General features: G+C 47.6%; 1 protein-coding gene across 1 annotated transcript in view; it reads left to right on the top strand.

Moving 5' to 3' along the window:
- Positions 1 to 13,607, top strand: part of LOC144175090 (valine--tRNA ligase, mitochondrial-like) — a 234,542-nt gene that overhangs the window by 160,532 nt on the left and 60,403 nt on the right. The window contains exon 21 of the mRNA XM_077704154.1: positions 9,653 to 9,868. Within this exon, the coding sequence (XP_077560280.1) occupies positions 9,653 to 9,868 (216 nt within the window). The remainder of the gene's footprint in view (positions 1 to 9,652; positions 9,869 to 13,607) is intronic.

Genomic DNA, 13,607 nt, shown 5'->3' with positions numbered 1-13,607 from the left:
CCGCGGGTGCTGTTGCGGTGTCATCGGGCACTTCGCATTGTCCTCTCAGCACACTGCTGGTGTCCACTTTCTGTTTCCACCTCTGAGCGCGAGAGAAGCACCGGAACCAGCTGACACTACTGAGGCTGGTGCACTCCTCTCCCTCTTTTTTTCCTTTTTTTAGGTTGAACATGGTTACAAATTGTGTGCGTGCCAAGTTTTTACAGGAACAAAAGAAAGTGGCTGTATGCTGTGTGAGGCTGAAGTGTGCATTCTCATCCTGGTGAAAGTGCCATTCCGTGTACCCGTGGTGGCACGAAATGCGTGTCCCCTTATTAAGGAGGGAAGGGCGGCATGCTGAAAGGTGCTGCAGTCCAGAAAATGCTCCAGAAAAGTGTAGTGCTCCAATCGTAGCTTTCATGTTGTACCGCTTGGGGGGGGCTGCCAGTGTAGTTCATGTTTGCATTGAAACGGTCCTTGCAGTTTTCTTCATCCACCTTTTCTCTTCTTCCTTTATTTATGTGTATCAATCCATTGCTTAATTCAAATTTATTAAGGGTGTATGAATAACAGTTTTGTTTCAAATACCAGTTGCAAATTAAAGTGAATGTTTAGTGATTTCCAATAAGAAAACTGAAATTGACAATTTCTCAAGCATGGTTCAGTAACAAGACTGTAGAAGAATAAAAGTGTCACTATAAAGGCTTTGCAAAATTTTTCTATCGCCTAGAAAAAAAATACAGAAACTTTTCTGCTGCTTTTAGCTTTATTGGTGATATTGGTATTTTATATAGAGCAACCTTCATCTCGCGTGGCGACCTCAACCACAAGTGCTTTAGTGTGTTAGTTAATGAGGGCCTAACTATATATTCAGCAAGTTATATATTAATAGAATTCTGTTCTGAAAAAAAAAAATGTAATTGGCAGTTCCATAAATTTTTGTGCCACCTCTAGGGAAAAAAAAAACAGCATATGGAGCACGGTAAGGCGTGAAAAATTACATTCATAAATCTTCTTAGGCCTGCCCTCATAGCATCCCTGTCCCTAATATCCAACGTTTTTTTTTTTTTTTTTTGCGGGGGTGCCTTTTTCTGTACTAATGACGCATGAACTTTCCTTTCAATACACTCGTGCACCTCACGCTTAAGAGCCCTAGATGTGGGTTCCAGGAATTAAGGGCAGGCATGTCATGCATAATGTAAACGTATTATAATACCGTACTTACCCGATTCTAATGCGCACTTTTTTTCCGGAAAAATAGGCCGAAAAATCGCATGCGCGTTCGAATCGAATACGTAACCGAAACAGCGGAAATTTCGTCCCACCCATTGCCATCTCAAGATGGTTCCAAAGCTTTTAGCAACGATTTTTCGGACGCAGCAAGCCTAGGTGCCTAGGCTTTTCTATCAGCATTCACACAAATCACGGAAGAAGAAAAACACAAATCGTCAAATCGTTCCACTTGCGCGCTTGATAACAGCAATGGCAGCAGCGGCAACGACGGTGCGCCACTTCCACGAGTGGCTTACGAGCGGCCCTCGCGCATTCAAAACGAGCAGTAGGCTGAAGCGTGCGCCTCTGGAGAAGCTCGTGGGATGGGCGTGCGAGGCGTGAGCCACGATCCCATCGACCATGGTTCAGAAGTGGGCATTGCGAACGCCCTTGACGGCATCGAGGACAAGATGTTGTAGCACAGAACAGGGAGGATTTTAGAGAAGCAAAGGTCTAGCTTTGCCTGTAGTGCCACAAAAAGCGTAGTGGCGGCGTCGTGAACTACCGAGTACGCCCGCTTGATGGCGCTGTAAACACGGCTTTGTAAACATGGAGGATGCTTTTTGCACAGGCCGCTTGAGCTCCTTAATAACATGGCTGCCCTCGCACGGCGGCCGCCGGCTCGCTGCTCCACGGCCGGACTTGACTCTCCTCCCGCGTGCGAAAGGAGCGTCGAGTTCGGCCATGGCTGCTCCTGCTGGTTCCTGGCTGGCACGCTGGCCGCGTGTTTACTTGCGCCGCGCTAGTGAAGTGATGTTACGCCAGGTGACCAGATGGCCTCGACTGGCACAAACCACAGTGAGCAGCAAGTGAGAACAAATCGTTTATTGACATCCGCAAGTTTACAGAGGCCAGGACATCATTTCATTTCGATCGCTGCAATTGTACGTCACTTTCGTGACAACATTTTTTTTGCCATAACAACTCGTTCACTTGCGCTAAGATTTCGAACGAAGGGCACAAATGAGGTATTGACGGCGACAACGGTTTCCTTTGCACCGTCTTTCTAGCGGAGTGCATAACACTCACCTTCTGTAGGAAGAATCAAATATTCTGGCCTCGACAGCTGTCTTCCGATGCGGAATTTCCCACATTTGTCACTCCACAAGCACTCAATTCCCGTGTTTTGCCAGTCCTCTCAACAACTGATGGACGCAAAAGCACATAACAGCAATAACAGTCACGAAACCAGTGCTCCGCGCGCATAGAAACGGTGGGCGGTTGCAGCGGTTTCAATTTGAATTGGCGGCTTTGTGGTTGCGAATTCAGAAACGAGGTGGTGCACCAGTCGGCTGTTCGTAAAAAGTTGCGTACATTTTTGCTCAACGGATGTTTGATGCGGAACTTGTTAATAGTATTTTTAAATAACACATTGTAAGCGAACTGTGTGGGCTCTTTGAGTCGCGGAATGAATGTTTTGTATTCTATACCAAAAGTAACCTTTTGCTTGCACCGTCTGGTGGGCTTGATGGTCGAGAACAGCGCTGTAGGTTGGTCACGTGGGGCGTCGATTTTTACGCCGCCTATAGGGAAACCAGGGAACGTCCAAGCTTGAGAGGCCTGGTTGTAGTCGGCGGTCAGCGACAAGGGTAGCATTTCGGCTGGCGTACCCGCAAATTTTCCCGCCATTTTTTTGCGGGGCTACCATGGTTGCTAGACCAGGACTGCCCTCTGTTGATTAGCTCGCATCCTCCGTAAAGGCTGCGGATCTGTCAGCCCGCTCTGGGTATACAAACCCCTGCGCGGTCGCGCCACGGGCTCGGGCTCGAGCCCGGGTTTTTTTTCTTTCGCTTCGTCCCCACGGGAGGTACTACAAACGTATGGGGCCTGTAAAGATACATAGATAGATACAACTTTATTTGAGCCATTGAAGTCACCGTTGAGGCGGCCTCCGACGGGGTGGTCCCTTTTTCACAGGGCGTGCTGGGGCCCGTAAAGGCAGTCTGTAAAAGGGAGGGCAGTCCTGGTCTGGCAACCATGGGGACGAAGCGAAAAAAAACCCGGGCTCGAGCCCGAGCCCGCGGCGGGAGCGCGCAGGGGTTTGTATACCCAGGGCGGGCTGACGGATCCGCGGCCTTTACGGATGATGCGAGCTAATCAACAGAGGGCAGTCTTGGTAGCCCCGTGGTAGCCCTGCGAAAAAATGGCGGGAAAATTTGCGGGTACGCCAGCCGAAATGCTACCGCGACAAGGAGCTCTCGGAGAGCGGTGAGGAGTGAGATGAGTGAGATTACTTCGGGAAATAAATAGCCCGTTTCTCTCGCATTCGTTTGTCTGGGTCACAAAGTTCTGTGCACATTAAAATCAGAGGTGCAAGTTTTTTTGTTTTGTTTTTTTGCCAGGAAAATCGGGTGCGCGTTAGAATCGGGGGCGCATTAGAATCGGGTAAGTACGGTAGTTAAGACCAAAAGTGGCCAAAGTGCGTGTTAATAAGCATGTATGGTCCTGCAAACTAGCTTCCCCAGTGCACAGTGGCAACGAATTTTTTAAAAAAGCTTCTTGTGGTTTCTTGGAGGAAGAAGCACTCCTGCTTCTCTTTTGTTATCATGATAAAGGCCTCCATCTGCTCGAGCTGCTCAGGTCATCACTGCCAAGATAAGAAGGCCTAGCAGTATTCTGTAGTATCCGAGTTGCGAGCTTTAGGCATCTAAGCTGTCTTATTTGAAGAATGTTGTGAGAGGGCAGCTTGAGCAGAGGACATTATCAGCATGGAAAAAGAGAAGCCCTAGGAGGGGCCCAATGCGAAAGAGCTACGAAGTGCTCTTTTGCATTGGGCCCCTCCTAGGGCTTCTCGTTCCCATGCCTATTCAAATCGGCCGCCAGCGATCGACGCTTTATGTTGCTGATTTCCACATGTTATAGTTGTTTCTCATATCCCAGTAGTTAGTCTAGGCACTGCTCTTTTAAAATCGGTTAACTTCCCTGCTGCGGTGACATTAAGATTTTTAACGGCGTTTTCTTTGTGTGTGTGTGTGTGCGTGTGCGTGTGCGTGCGTGCGTGCAAGTTGAGGTGCGCATGTTGTGTAAGGGGACGTGTCTGCTGCACTTGACAAAAAAGAATGCCGGTCATAGTTAGGCTGCATTCCCATCCAGTTTTCTTGATCAAAAGGCTCTCAGCAAGTCAAATACCAAATTATGTCATCAGCTTTGTAATCCAACAGTGTTGAGAAGGGATAATACCTGAAAATGACACCAGCTATTCACTAGTGATCTTTGGTTCGGAGAAAGGGTAGCTTTATTCTGCCGAAGCTCATTTCTGAAGGTCCCTCACATGTGTAACAGGTGGACCTGCTATTTTCAGCCAGTTTCCAGCAGTTTTGGTTTCACTTTTGCGTTGCAAAATTAATATTTGGCGCTACTACGCAGTTGCCCAATCGCAAGCCGATTTGTCATGTCCCCTTCGTTGCCCGCTACTGTTCCTCGACAAAAAGAATGCTGCTCGTGATTTCAATTCACCCAGGTTTTTCTTCTGTCAGCTGAAAGTCGTAAGATAACTCCAAGCCGTTAGATGTCAGTTCAGACAAGGAGAGAGCTTCAAATCGGCCTTGTACACCACCAGCTGTTCACCAGCCAGTTTCGTTTCCATACGAGAGTTTTTCCGGAGGTCTGGGGTTGCTTTTTAGTAGAACCACCTATTTGGACGGAGTCCCCAACAAGTTTGTTATTGTTTCTTTTCCAAAATGTCAAGTGGCGTTGTAATGCAAAAGGCTTGTAGTACTTTTTTTTTTTTTTAAACGGCTATTCAGGGAATGGTGCATGGTTCTAGCGCATCACACATAATTCCTGCTAGCAGGGCTACAATAACGAGTCAGAAGATGATGATAAACTGCATGTGAAAGTTCTGACAGATAAGTGATGATAAACTAACAGTGAACATCGAGAAGCATACACCACCGAGTTTGGTTTTCAACTCTGAGCAGTTTTTGTCGTATCGCATGCTAGTCCGATGCTGGCTGTAGTTGCAAAGTCAGTCATCGACAAGGTGTTCTTATGTCGTGTGGGAGCAAATTGGTGATGTCAAACCAACAGATTTCTACTAGAGAACCATCCAAAATTGCGCATTTGGAAATATAGGTTGGGCTTCATTGCATGGTGCAAGCGCAACATTTTTTATGTCTGACAAATTGTTCCGCGCAACTCTTTTTTTTTTTTTTCCCAAGACGTGCTTTTGAAAAGTTTACCTACAAAATGGGCACCGTACTTGCCCGATTATAACGCGCACTTTTTTTCGGGAAAAATAGGCCGAAAAATCGCGTGTGCGTTAGAATCGGATACGAAACCGAAACTGCCAAAACAGCTAAAATTTCGTCCCACCCATTGCCATCGCCACCTCAAGATGGTGCCAAAGCTTTTAGCAATGATTTTTCAGACGCAGGAAGCCTAGGTGCCTAGGCTTTTCTGTTGGTGTTCACACAAATGGTCAAATCGTTCCACTTACACGCTTGATAACAGCAATGGCAGCAGTGGCAACGAAGGTGCACCGCTTCGACGGCTTACAAGCGGCTCCCACGCGTTCAAAACAAGCGGTTGGCTGAAGCGTGCGCCTCTGGAGAAGCTTGCGGGATGGGCGTGCGAGGCGTGGGCCACAATCCCATCGACCATAGTTGAACAATCGTTCAGAAGTATGGTGTCGCGAAAGCGGCACTGAGGATGAGATGTGGTCAGCGGAGAGCGACGAGGAGTGAGATGAATGAGATTACTTCAGGAAATAAATCGCCCATTTCTCTCACATTCATTTGTCTGGGTCACAAAGTTCTGTGCACATTAAAATCAGAGGTGCAAGTTTTTTTGTTTTGTTTTGTTGTTTGTTTTTTTGCCAGGAAAATCGGGTGCACGTTAGAATCAGGGGTGCATTTGAATCGGGTAAGTATGGTATTGTCAATTTATCAATGTAAAATGGCCAAAAGTGAGTGAAATGTTTTTGCGTCACATCACAAACAGATAGGAAACAGAATAATATTCGCAGGAAAATATTGAAGGTGAATTTCAATTTAGTCTATCATTTTTGACGAGCGTAGCTGCATGTATTGAACAAACACTGGACACTTTACCCTCGCCTGTTAATTCGGTTTGCCTTTGTTGTGAGGTAGCTACTCATTTTCGCCTGTGAACTTTGGGGTTAGCTTTGCTTATGTGGAGGATGGTCCAGCATTAATTATGCCTTCGAACACGCTCTCATTACACACTATATATCTTGTACGTTTGTAGACTCTCGCAACCCTGTGACGGGCGAGGACAAAGCCATGTTCTGCCTCACACACACTGAAACCGCTGTTTGATAGCAATAAAAAAATACAAACAAATGCCTTGTTTTACAGAATGCCGCGGTGAGTTTGCTTAACAGTGCCGTCTACCGGACACGAAGCGAGGTCTGCTATCTGGTCCCGTTCGACTGTGCGCGAGAGGGTTACCCCTTGAATGGTGATAACGCGGCACACTCGCTGGGGCTGAAGTTATATAACTCTGCATGTTGTAAACTTCTAGATATAGTAAAAGAACTGCGTTCCTGGTTCGGAGTAGGTTCTAGTGCACAGTAGAACACCTAATATAGTAGATGAATAGATTAAACTTAATTGGCAGTGCCAGATCTGGCAGTGCCAGATTAAACTTAATTGGCCCTGCCAGATGGCCTTTCTGGCTGCTCCAAGCCTGCTACAAAAGGCGGTTCTGCCTGCTTTCAGGACTGCTCCCACACCCATATACCTTGTTCCACCCCTGAATAAGGCAGAAAACAGCGAAAACGGGAAGACAAGTGCTGCCGCCACTGGCTATAGCGCACAACTTGCACAGGAAGTGCTTAACCCTCTGAGTGTCGAATTTTTTCGGCAAATGCAACCCCCCAGGGTCGATTTTTGTTTCATTGCTGATTTAAATTCTTCAGATGAATTTATTCCGAGAAAAAAATTATCGTAATTTTTTTAGGGTGACCATAAAGTGAGAAAAAAATAATTTGTGTTGTTACCAGGGTTCGCACAGGTCCTTGAAATCCTTGAAAACCCTTGAATTTGGAAGTGTCAATTTCAAGGCCTGGAAAGTCCTGGAATTTTTAAATGATCCTTGAAAACCCTTGATTTTTCCGGAGAGAATCAATGGTTCTGTCTTTTCACAAGAATTTAAAGTGTTTGTCGTAGATTTTAGGTGTTAACAAATGTAAAGAAACAACAATCAAGTTTCAGTGTGTTGCGTGAAATTACAAGTTTGGGGGATTTTCATTATTACAAGGCAACATTGGGAGAAGGCAGTCAATCCAATCCATATCACGACACAATCCAGTGAAAGCCAGCTTCTGTTCTCTATCTTGCATCTTCCATCTAGTCTGTGGACGCTTGCTCATTGCATGTTTGCTGTACCTCATACGCTCCATCTACGTTTGCTTTTACGTGCAAATGGTGGACGTGTACATTGCTCATCCTGCCTTGCAGCAACACTTGCGGATTTAATTTCAGCCGATACTCTTGCTGCCAAAGCAGGAGATGCAGGCAACATTAACTAAGTTTTGAAATCAAACAGCCTCAGCAAACACAAAGGAAAAAGAAAAACCTCTAAATACCAGCCATAAAATAAAAAATAAAGCTGGGGGAGCATTTATGAACCCGTTAGCACCTATCTAAATGTGCACTAATGTGCTTAGGCATTGTGCAATAAAAAACTTATGAATTTTGTTGGAAAAGTTGTAATTAATCCCAGATAAAACGTTAAATGGGGACCTTAAAAATGTGTTTTCTGGTCCTTGAAAGTCCTTGAAAACCCTTGAATTTTTGCTTTTGAAGCCTGTACGAACCCTGTGTTACATATATGTGGTTTATTCATGAGTAACACAAGAAAAATTCTAAATGAAAACAAGAGAGTAACAAGCCGGCACCTGTTGAGTGAATCGAAATCCGATATACATCAGTTTCACGGGTGCAAAAAGCGGGAAGCGTCCAGAGGATGATACCGAAACCAGCCGCGCCCGCGCGCGCAGCCGGATGCGAGAGTGATAAACGGCGCACCGCTCATAAAATACAAAAAAAAAGGAGGAAAGAGCCTCATCAGTTTCGCTGGCGACCTTGGTCTGTGGCAGGCGCAAGAAGCGAGAGGCGCCCAGGGGCCCGGTGGGCGATACCCAGTGCGCCCCCTCGTTAGTGGATGCGCAAGCGATAGCTGGCGTGCCGCTGAAGTAAATCATCAAAAAATAAAAAGAAGAGCCATCGGCGCAAGAAAAAAATTTGACGTATTTCCAAAGTGTGGCAGCACATGCCAAGCAAGAGAAGTTGGCGAAAAAGGCGCGCTTTTTAAAGATACAAGCAATGCCGAACATGTACATCATTGAACATTTTGAAAGTGTTTGCAGATACCGTACATGTACGCCCGTGACCCTCAAAGGGTTAAATTGTCTGGCATTCATGGCATCTTTCCTGGCGGCCGCTGGATGCTCCACTCGTCCATACTTAGGGTGGCGCTACTGCTTTTCGAGGAAGCATGCGAGCTGCACATGAGCATTTGGTTTGACACCGACACTCGTGGGGCCTCAAAAGGACAATAGGTTTTTCTTAAACAAAGCATCGATACTGGTCACAAGTCCCATGAAGGAGCATTTTGCTTAATGGTCCAGAGCTGCAAAGAACGGGAAGGAGGGGAAGCAAGACTGATTTGACCGAAACTTGACTGATTTGACCGCTCGGTGCGTTGTGGCGTTTTAGTCAGTGACTTCTATACCGCTATAAATCACCGCTGTCACTTTAGATTAGTGTCCGATTAGCAATTTCTCAGCAATTAAAACATCTTTTAGCACTGAATCAATGCTACAATAGCTAAAAATGGAAAGGTTAGACTTTCATTTGAAACCCGCTTGCTGGTTGCTTTCAGTGTCCCTTTAACAGGTTGTGGGTCCAGAATTATGTGCCACCCGCCGCGGTGGCTCAGTGGCTAAGGTGTTGCGCTGCTGAGCACGAGGTCGCGAGTTCGATTCCCGGCTGCGGCGGCCGCTTTTCTGATGGAGGCGAAAAGCAAAAACGCCTGTGTGTACGAGATTTCGGCGCATGTTAAAGATCCCCAGGTGGTCAAAATTAATCCGGAGCCCTCCACTACGGCGCGCCTCATCGCCTGCGTTGCATTGGCGCGTTAAACCCTACAATCAATCAATCAATCAATCAATCAGAATTATGTGCCAGTGCTGGTGCTGCTAGAATTTTTTTTAAAAAAAAGGAGGCTTTGGCATGGCAGTTTTTTTTACATGGGTGGTCGTGGTCAGTGCAAATCAGTTTCACGTGGCTCGAGCAGACTAGGCTTATGGGCTTGTTACACGTGTCGATAGAATACAGTTGCAGGTGTTCCTGTGGCGTTCACCCTCTGTTGCTTGCTTCAGTTTTAGCCTTATATCGCCAAAAACAGGTCTGTATGAGCTCATGCCGCTGTGCAGGAGAGCACCAAGGCAGCAGTGTGGGAGAGCCGGACTGGAGAGCTGCAGCGCGTGTGCAGTGTCATGTGGGTAGCCCTGGGAACCACGCTGCGCCTGATGGCACCGGCGGCCCCCTTCCTCAGTGAGGAGCTGCACCAGCGTCTGTACGCACGCTTTGGCAGAGAGGGGCAGCCCCCCGCCAGTGTCTGCACACAACCCTACCCGACCTGCGAACAGGTATGCCCTGGTTTCCGCCCCCTCCCTATTATGGGGGCAGGAGAGAATCCCTTGTCATCCAAAGCCCCTAATGTACACCATGTGGGATTACCCCACTGGTAAAAATTTTCCTATTGCCCCATAAAAACCGGTTTGGTCTGCACAGGGGGGAGAAAAAGGTGGCCAATATGCGACAAAGCGGTAGCATTTGATATCCAACGTCTCGTCTTTCCCACCACTCAGTGCTGCCAGTTTGGCATTGTCTGGAAAAAAAAATTTTTGAACATTCAAATTTTGAGGTTTCACGCACCAAAGCTACACTGGTGCTGTTCGGTGCACCATACTGGAGGACTCCAGATTACTTGTGTCCACCTGGGGTTCTTTAACATGCTCCCAAATCTCAACACCCGGGTGTTTTTGCTTTTCACTTTCATCTGACAAGCAGCCACCATGGCCAGAATTGCACCCTTATCCTTTAAATCAACAGCACAACTTTTTAGCCACTGAGCCATTCAGCAGGTGCATTTTTCTGTAAAGCTCAATACTGTGCCTTTCTTTTTTTTTAATCCTCCTCTTTGAGCGTTGCCAAACAAACAAAGGCACAAACAACAGATTCAAAACACGTGCCTCTAGAACTGCACTCTCTCCATTGGAGTTTGCCACAGGAGCCAGCTGTCATGGCCACTGGTGTGCAACCAGCAGCTGCATGGATCCGTACGTAGCCTTTGGTTTGGTTTGTGTGCTCGTCCTTTCATTTTTACTCCATGTGCTATGGCGTCGAGCACACCCCTTATAATCACAGCAGAAATGTCCAAAGTCTTCTTGTTATATGAACTTCCAGCAATTGGACGGTGAAGCTGTCAAGCATGCCAGAGTGGTGCACAGTAACTTGACTACGGCCCATCTCGATGTAACACTCGGGGTTAGCAGCCATGACAAGGACTCATGAAATGAACTCGGGTGTCTTGCACTTTCATGAAGCGGCCTCTTTTTAATGTATTTCGCAGTGAAATGCGTTGTGAGTGAAAAGCCATAGGTGTGCTGGAAATCTGCCACGGTAGCTAGGTGGCTGAGGCGTTGCGCTTCTAAGCCCAAGGGCACGGGTTCGATTGGGGGTAGCGGTGGCCGTTTTTCTGATGGAGGCAAAAGCGATGATGCCCGCGTGTCGAGGCTTTAGTGCATGCTAAGGATCCCCAGGGGGTGGAAATAAATGTGGAGTGGTGTGCTTATACCCAGTGTGTTTCATTGCTGCGCAAGACCCCTACATTTTTTTCCTTATTGAGGTGTGCCTCCAGCCAATGTCGGGAGGGACAGTACAACGTGGGACAGTACAACGTGCGAACTGATGCACAGCTTTTTTCAAGGATCAGGGTGGCCTCACACTGTTTGAGCATACTAGTTCCCTGTGCTTTGGATATTTGCAATAAATCTGCCATTGGGCCTACGCAAACATGCCTTTACAAAAAAAACTTCAGCATTCTTAAAGCTTTTCTTCTAATGGGGTACATAGAATCCACATGCCATGCTTATTCAGTTATGAGGCCAGGTTGCAGTGGGAGCACATAAACAATGGTAAAGGAAAAGTATGCACACTATGCATAAGGCAGTAGAAGTGGCCAAAGAATTCCATTAAAGGGGCCCTGAAAGGCATTTTGAGCACACTAAATGAACTAGCGCAATCGTTAGATTGGGTCGTCAACGTCATCTGTGCCAAGTATTACTCTTTTACGTGCAGCGGAAAGCTCACACTTTTGTTGCAAAGTTTGTCGCTTTTTTCTCACCCTTCCCTTCGTGTTTTTGGACGCCGCCATCTTCACATGTCTACGTCATCGATTCCCAGATGTTTGTCATGAGCTAGACATCCTGCTATTGGGCGACTTTCCAACGCACTTCCGTCACAGAGATGAGTCGTCTGCTCAGCGTCGGCTCGCCGGCTGATCTGCCAGCGTAGGGCCGGAGTGCTTGGACATTTTACGACAAACGAAACAAGTTTAAACAAACGCTTAACCGTTTGTATTGAATGCAACACGGTCATAACACGGCATGGATATTCTCTTACCTGAATACGTTCCTTAAAGAAAGCGTTGAAGCCCAGTGGCACTTCTTTCGTGCAATCGCAGAGAACGCCCTGAGCCGAATGCCTGGGTTTGACGCACACATTTTATTGAACTTCAAAACAATCCAGAGATGCGTTTCGAACGAACACAACGTCACAACATGCGTTGCAAGTCTGAACCGCGATTGACCGACGATGGGTTGCCTCCTCTTGCCCGTCGTAAATTCGGCACTCACCTCGCGCTCGGTTTGCGGGGACGAACAGCAAGTCACTTAACTCTGGCGCACAAGCCGAGATGGCTTTTAGCCACGCACACTGCACATACACCAAGCGAGGTTGAGTCATACGTCGCCCGAGAAAGATAATCCAGACCATGGGAAGCACTATCCACCCGCAGAAGCACAACGTCGCATTTCATCGCGAAACAAAGGCGTCCACAACACACACACCATCGCCTCCTGTAATGCCAAACGCATCTCGCACTTCCCAATGGGAGTGAGTTGTACGCCTGCAGTGCCCACATGTCGCGAGGTGGGGCCCCGAGCTGAACCGGGATCATGGAACCGTAACTGACCTCTAGAGTGGTTGTGCCTTGTTGCCAAGGCAACCGATGTTAGAGATTGTCAAAGAAATGGCGCTCGCTCCAGCGCTAGAAAGCTCAGAGCCGCGGCGGAGCATGTTTTGCCAACGTTGCCGCTCTCCACCACGCGTCGCCCCAAGCTGAACTGGTCACATGATTGAAGCGTTTTGTGCACGGGTTCTGTATCGGTTTAAAATGTCTTTTTCACATGCCGCCGGCAGGAATTACCACCGCTGCAAAATAAGAGCCGGCACCAGCGGGGCCACATCTGATACGGCACTTTTTGGATAAACAGTGCGCGGTGCATCAAAGAGAACGAGCGCACGATCCCCCCCGTGCGGCTGCGAGTTCGCCGCCGATAAAAAGTCACGTGCCGCCGATACTGCAGCAACGTACACCGCGAAAGGGCAAGGCCAGGCCGCCACACACATGCGGCCAGGTTTTTCGTTCGCTTTTCCAGCCTTGAGCGGAGTGTGGGATTCATGGTGTCAACAAAGCTTGCCCGTAGCAGACGGCAGTATGAGCAGCGCAATAGCGGAAGTACGTCACCGCCGAGGAGCGCAGCATCACGGGAGGGAAGGCTGGCGCGCCGTCAACAGCGGAGAGTAAGTTGAAAGGAGGAGGAAACGCGGCGCGACGATAATGCGCGGTTTTTTTATTTACGATTTCTCAGCTAATACTCATTGCTTTAACAAAATTCTTGCGGAAGGAGATCGCTAATACGTTGCTTTATTTGGTTACGTGTATATCCATGCATCGACGGGAGGTATTTCAGGACCCCTTTAAGTTCTTACGCGTCAGTACTATCCAGAGAGTTTAATACACGGCCTTTCTGAAATGGTGCTGCCAGTCTGTTGCTTAGAGAAAAAAATCCCCCGGCACCATGCAGCCCCACTGGGCTAAAGGGTGAGAACAGGAGTGACTTGATATGAACCAGCACTAAAAATACAGTTATCAGTGCACATAAGCACCCGAGTGATACAATCAAGCGGTACTAGAAGGCCCACTACAATCGCCCAGTCGTGTTTCGTTGCGGTGGCTTAGGTCTGCAGGCGCCAGTCATCATAGAGAAATTGTCAGAAAGGGGCTCGGGTGTCGCCACTGCTTTATGTGTTTTCTTTTTT

Source organism: Haemaphysalis longicornis, unplaced genomic scaffold (assembly GCF_048455015.1).
Source record: "Haemaphysalis longicornis isolate Haplotype H1 unplaced genomic scaffold, Haemaphysalis longicornis Haplotype H1 scaffold_1, whole genome shotgun sequence".
NCBI lineage: Eukaryota > Metazoa > Arthropoda > Arachnida > Ixodida > Ixodidae > Haemaphysalis > Haemaphysalis longicornis.
The sequence above is the reverse complement of the archived record's forward strand: the minus strand, read 5'-3'. Positions and strand labels throughout refer to the sequence as shown.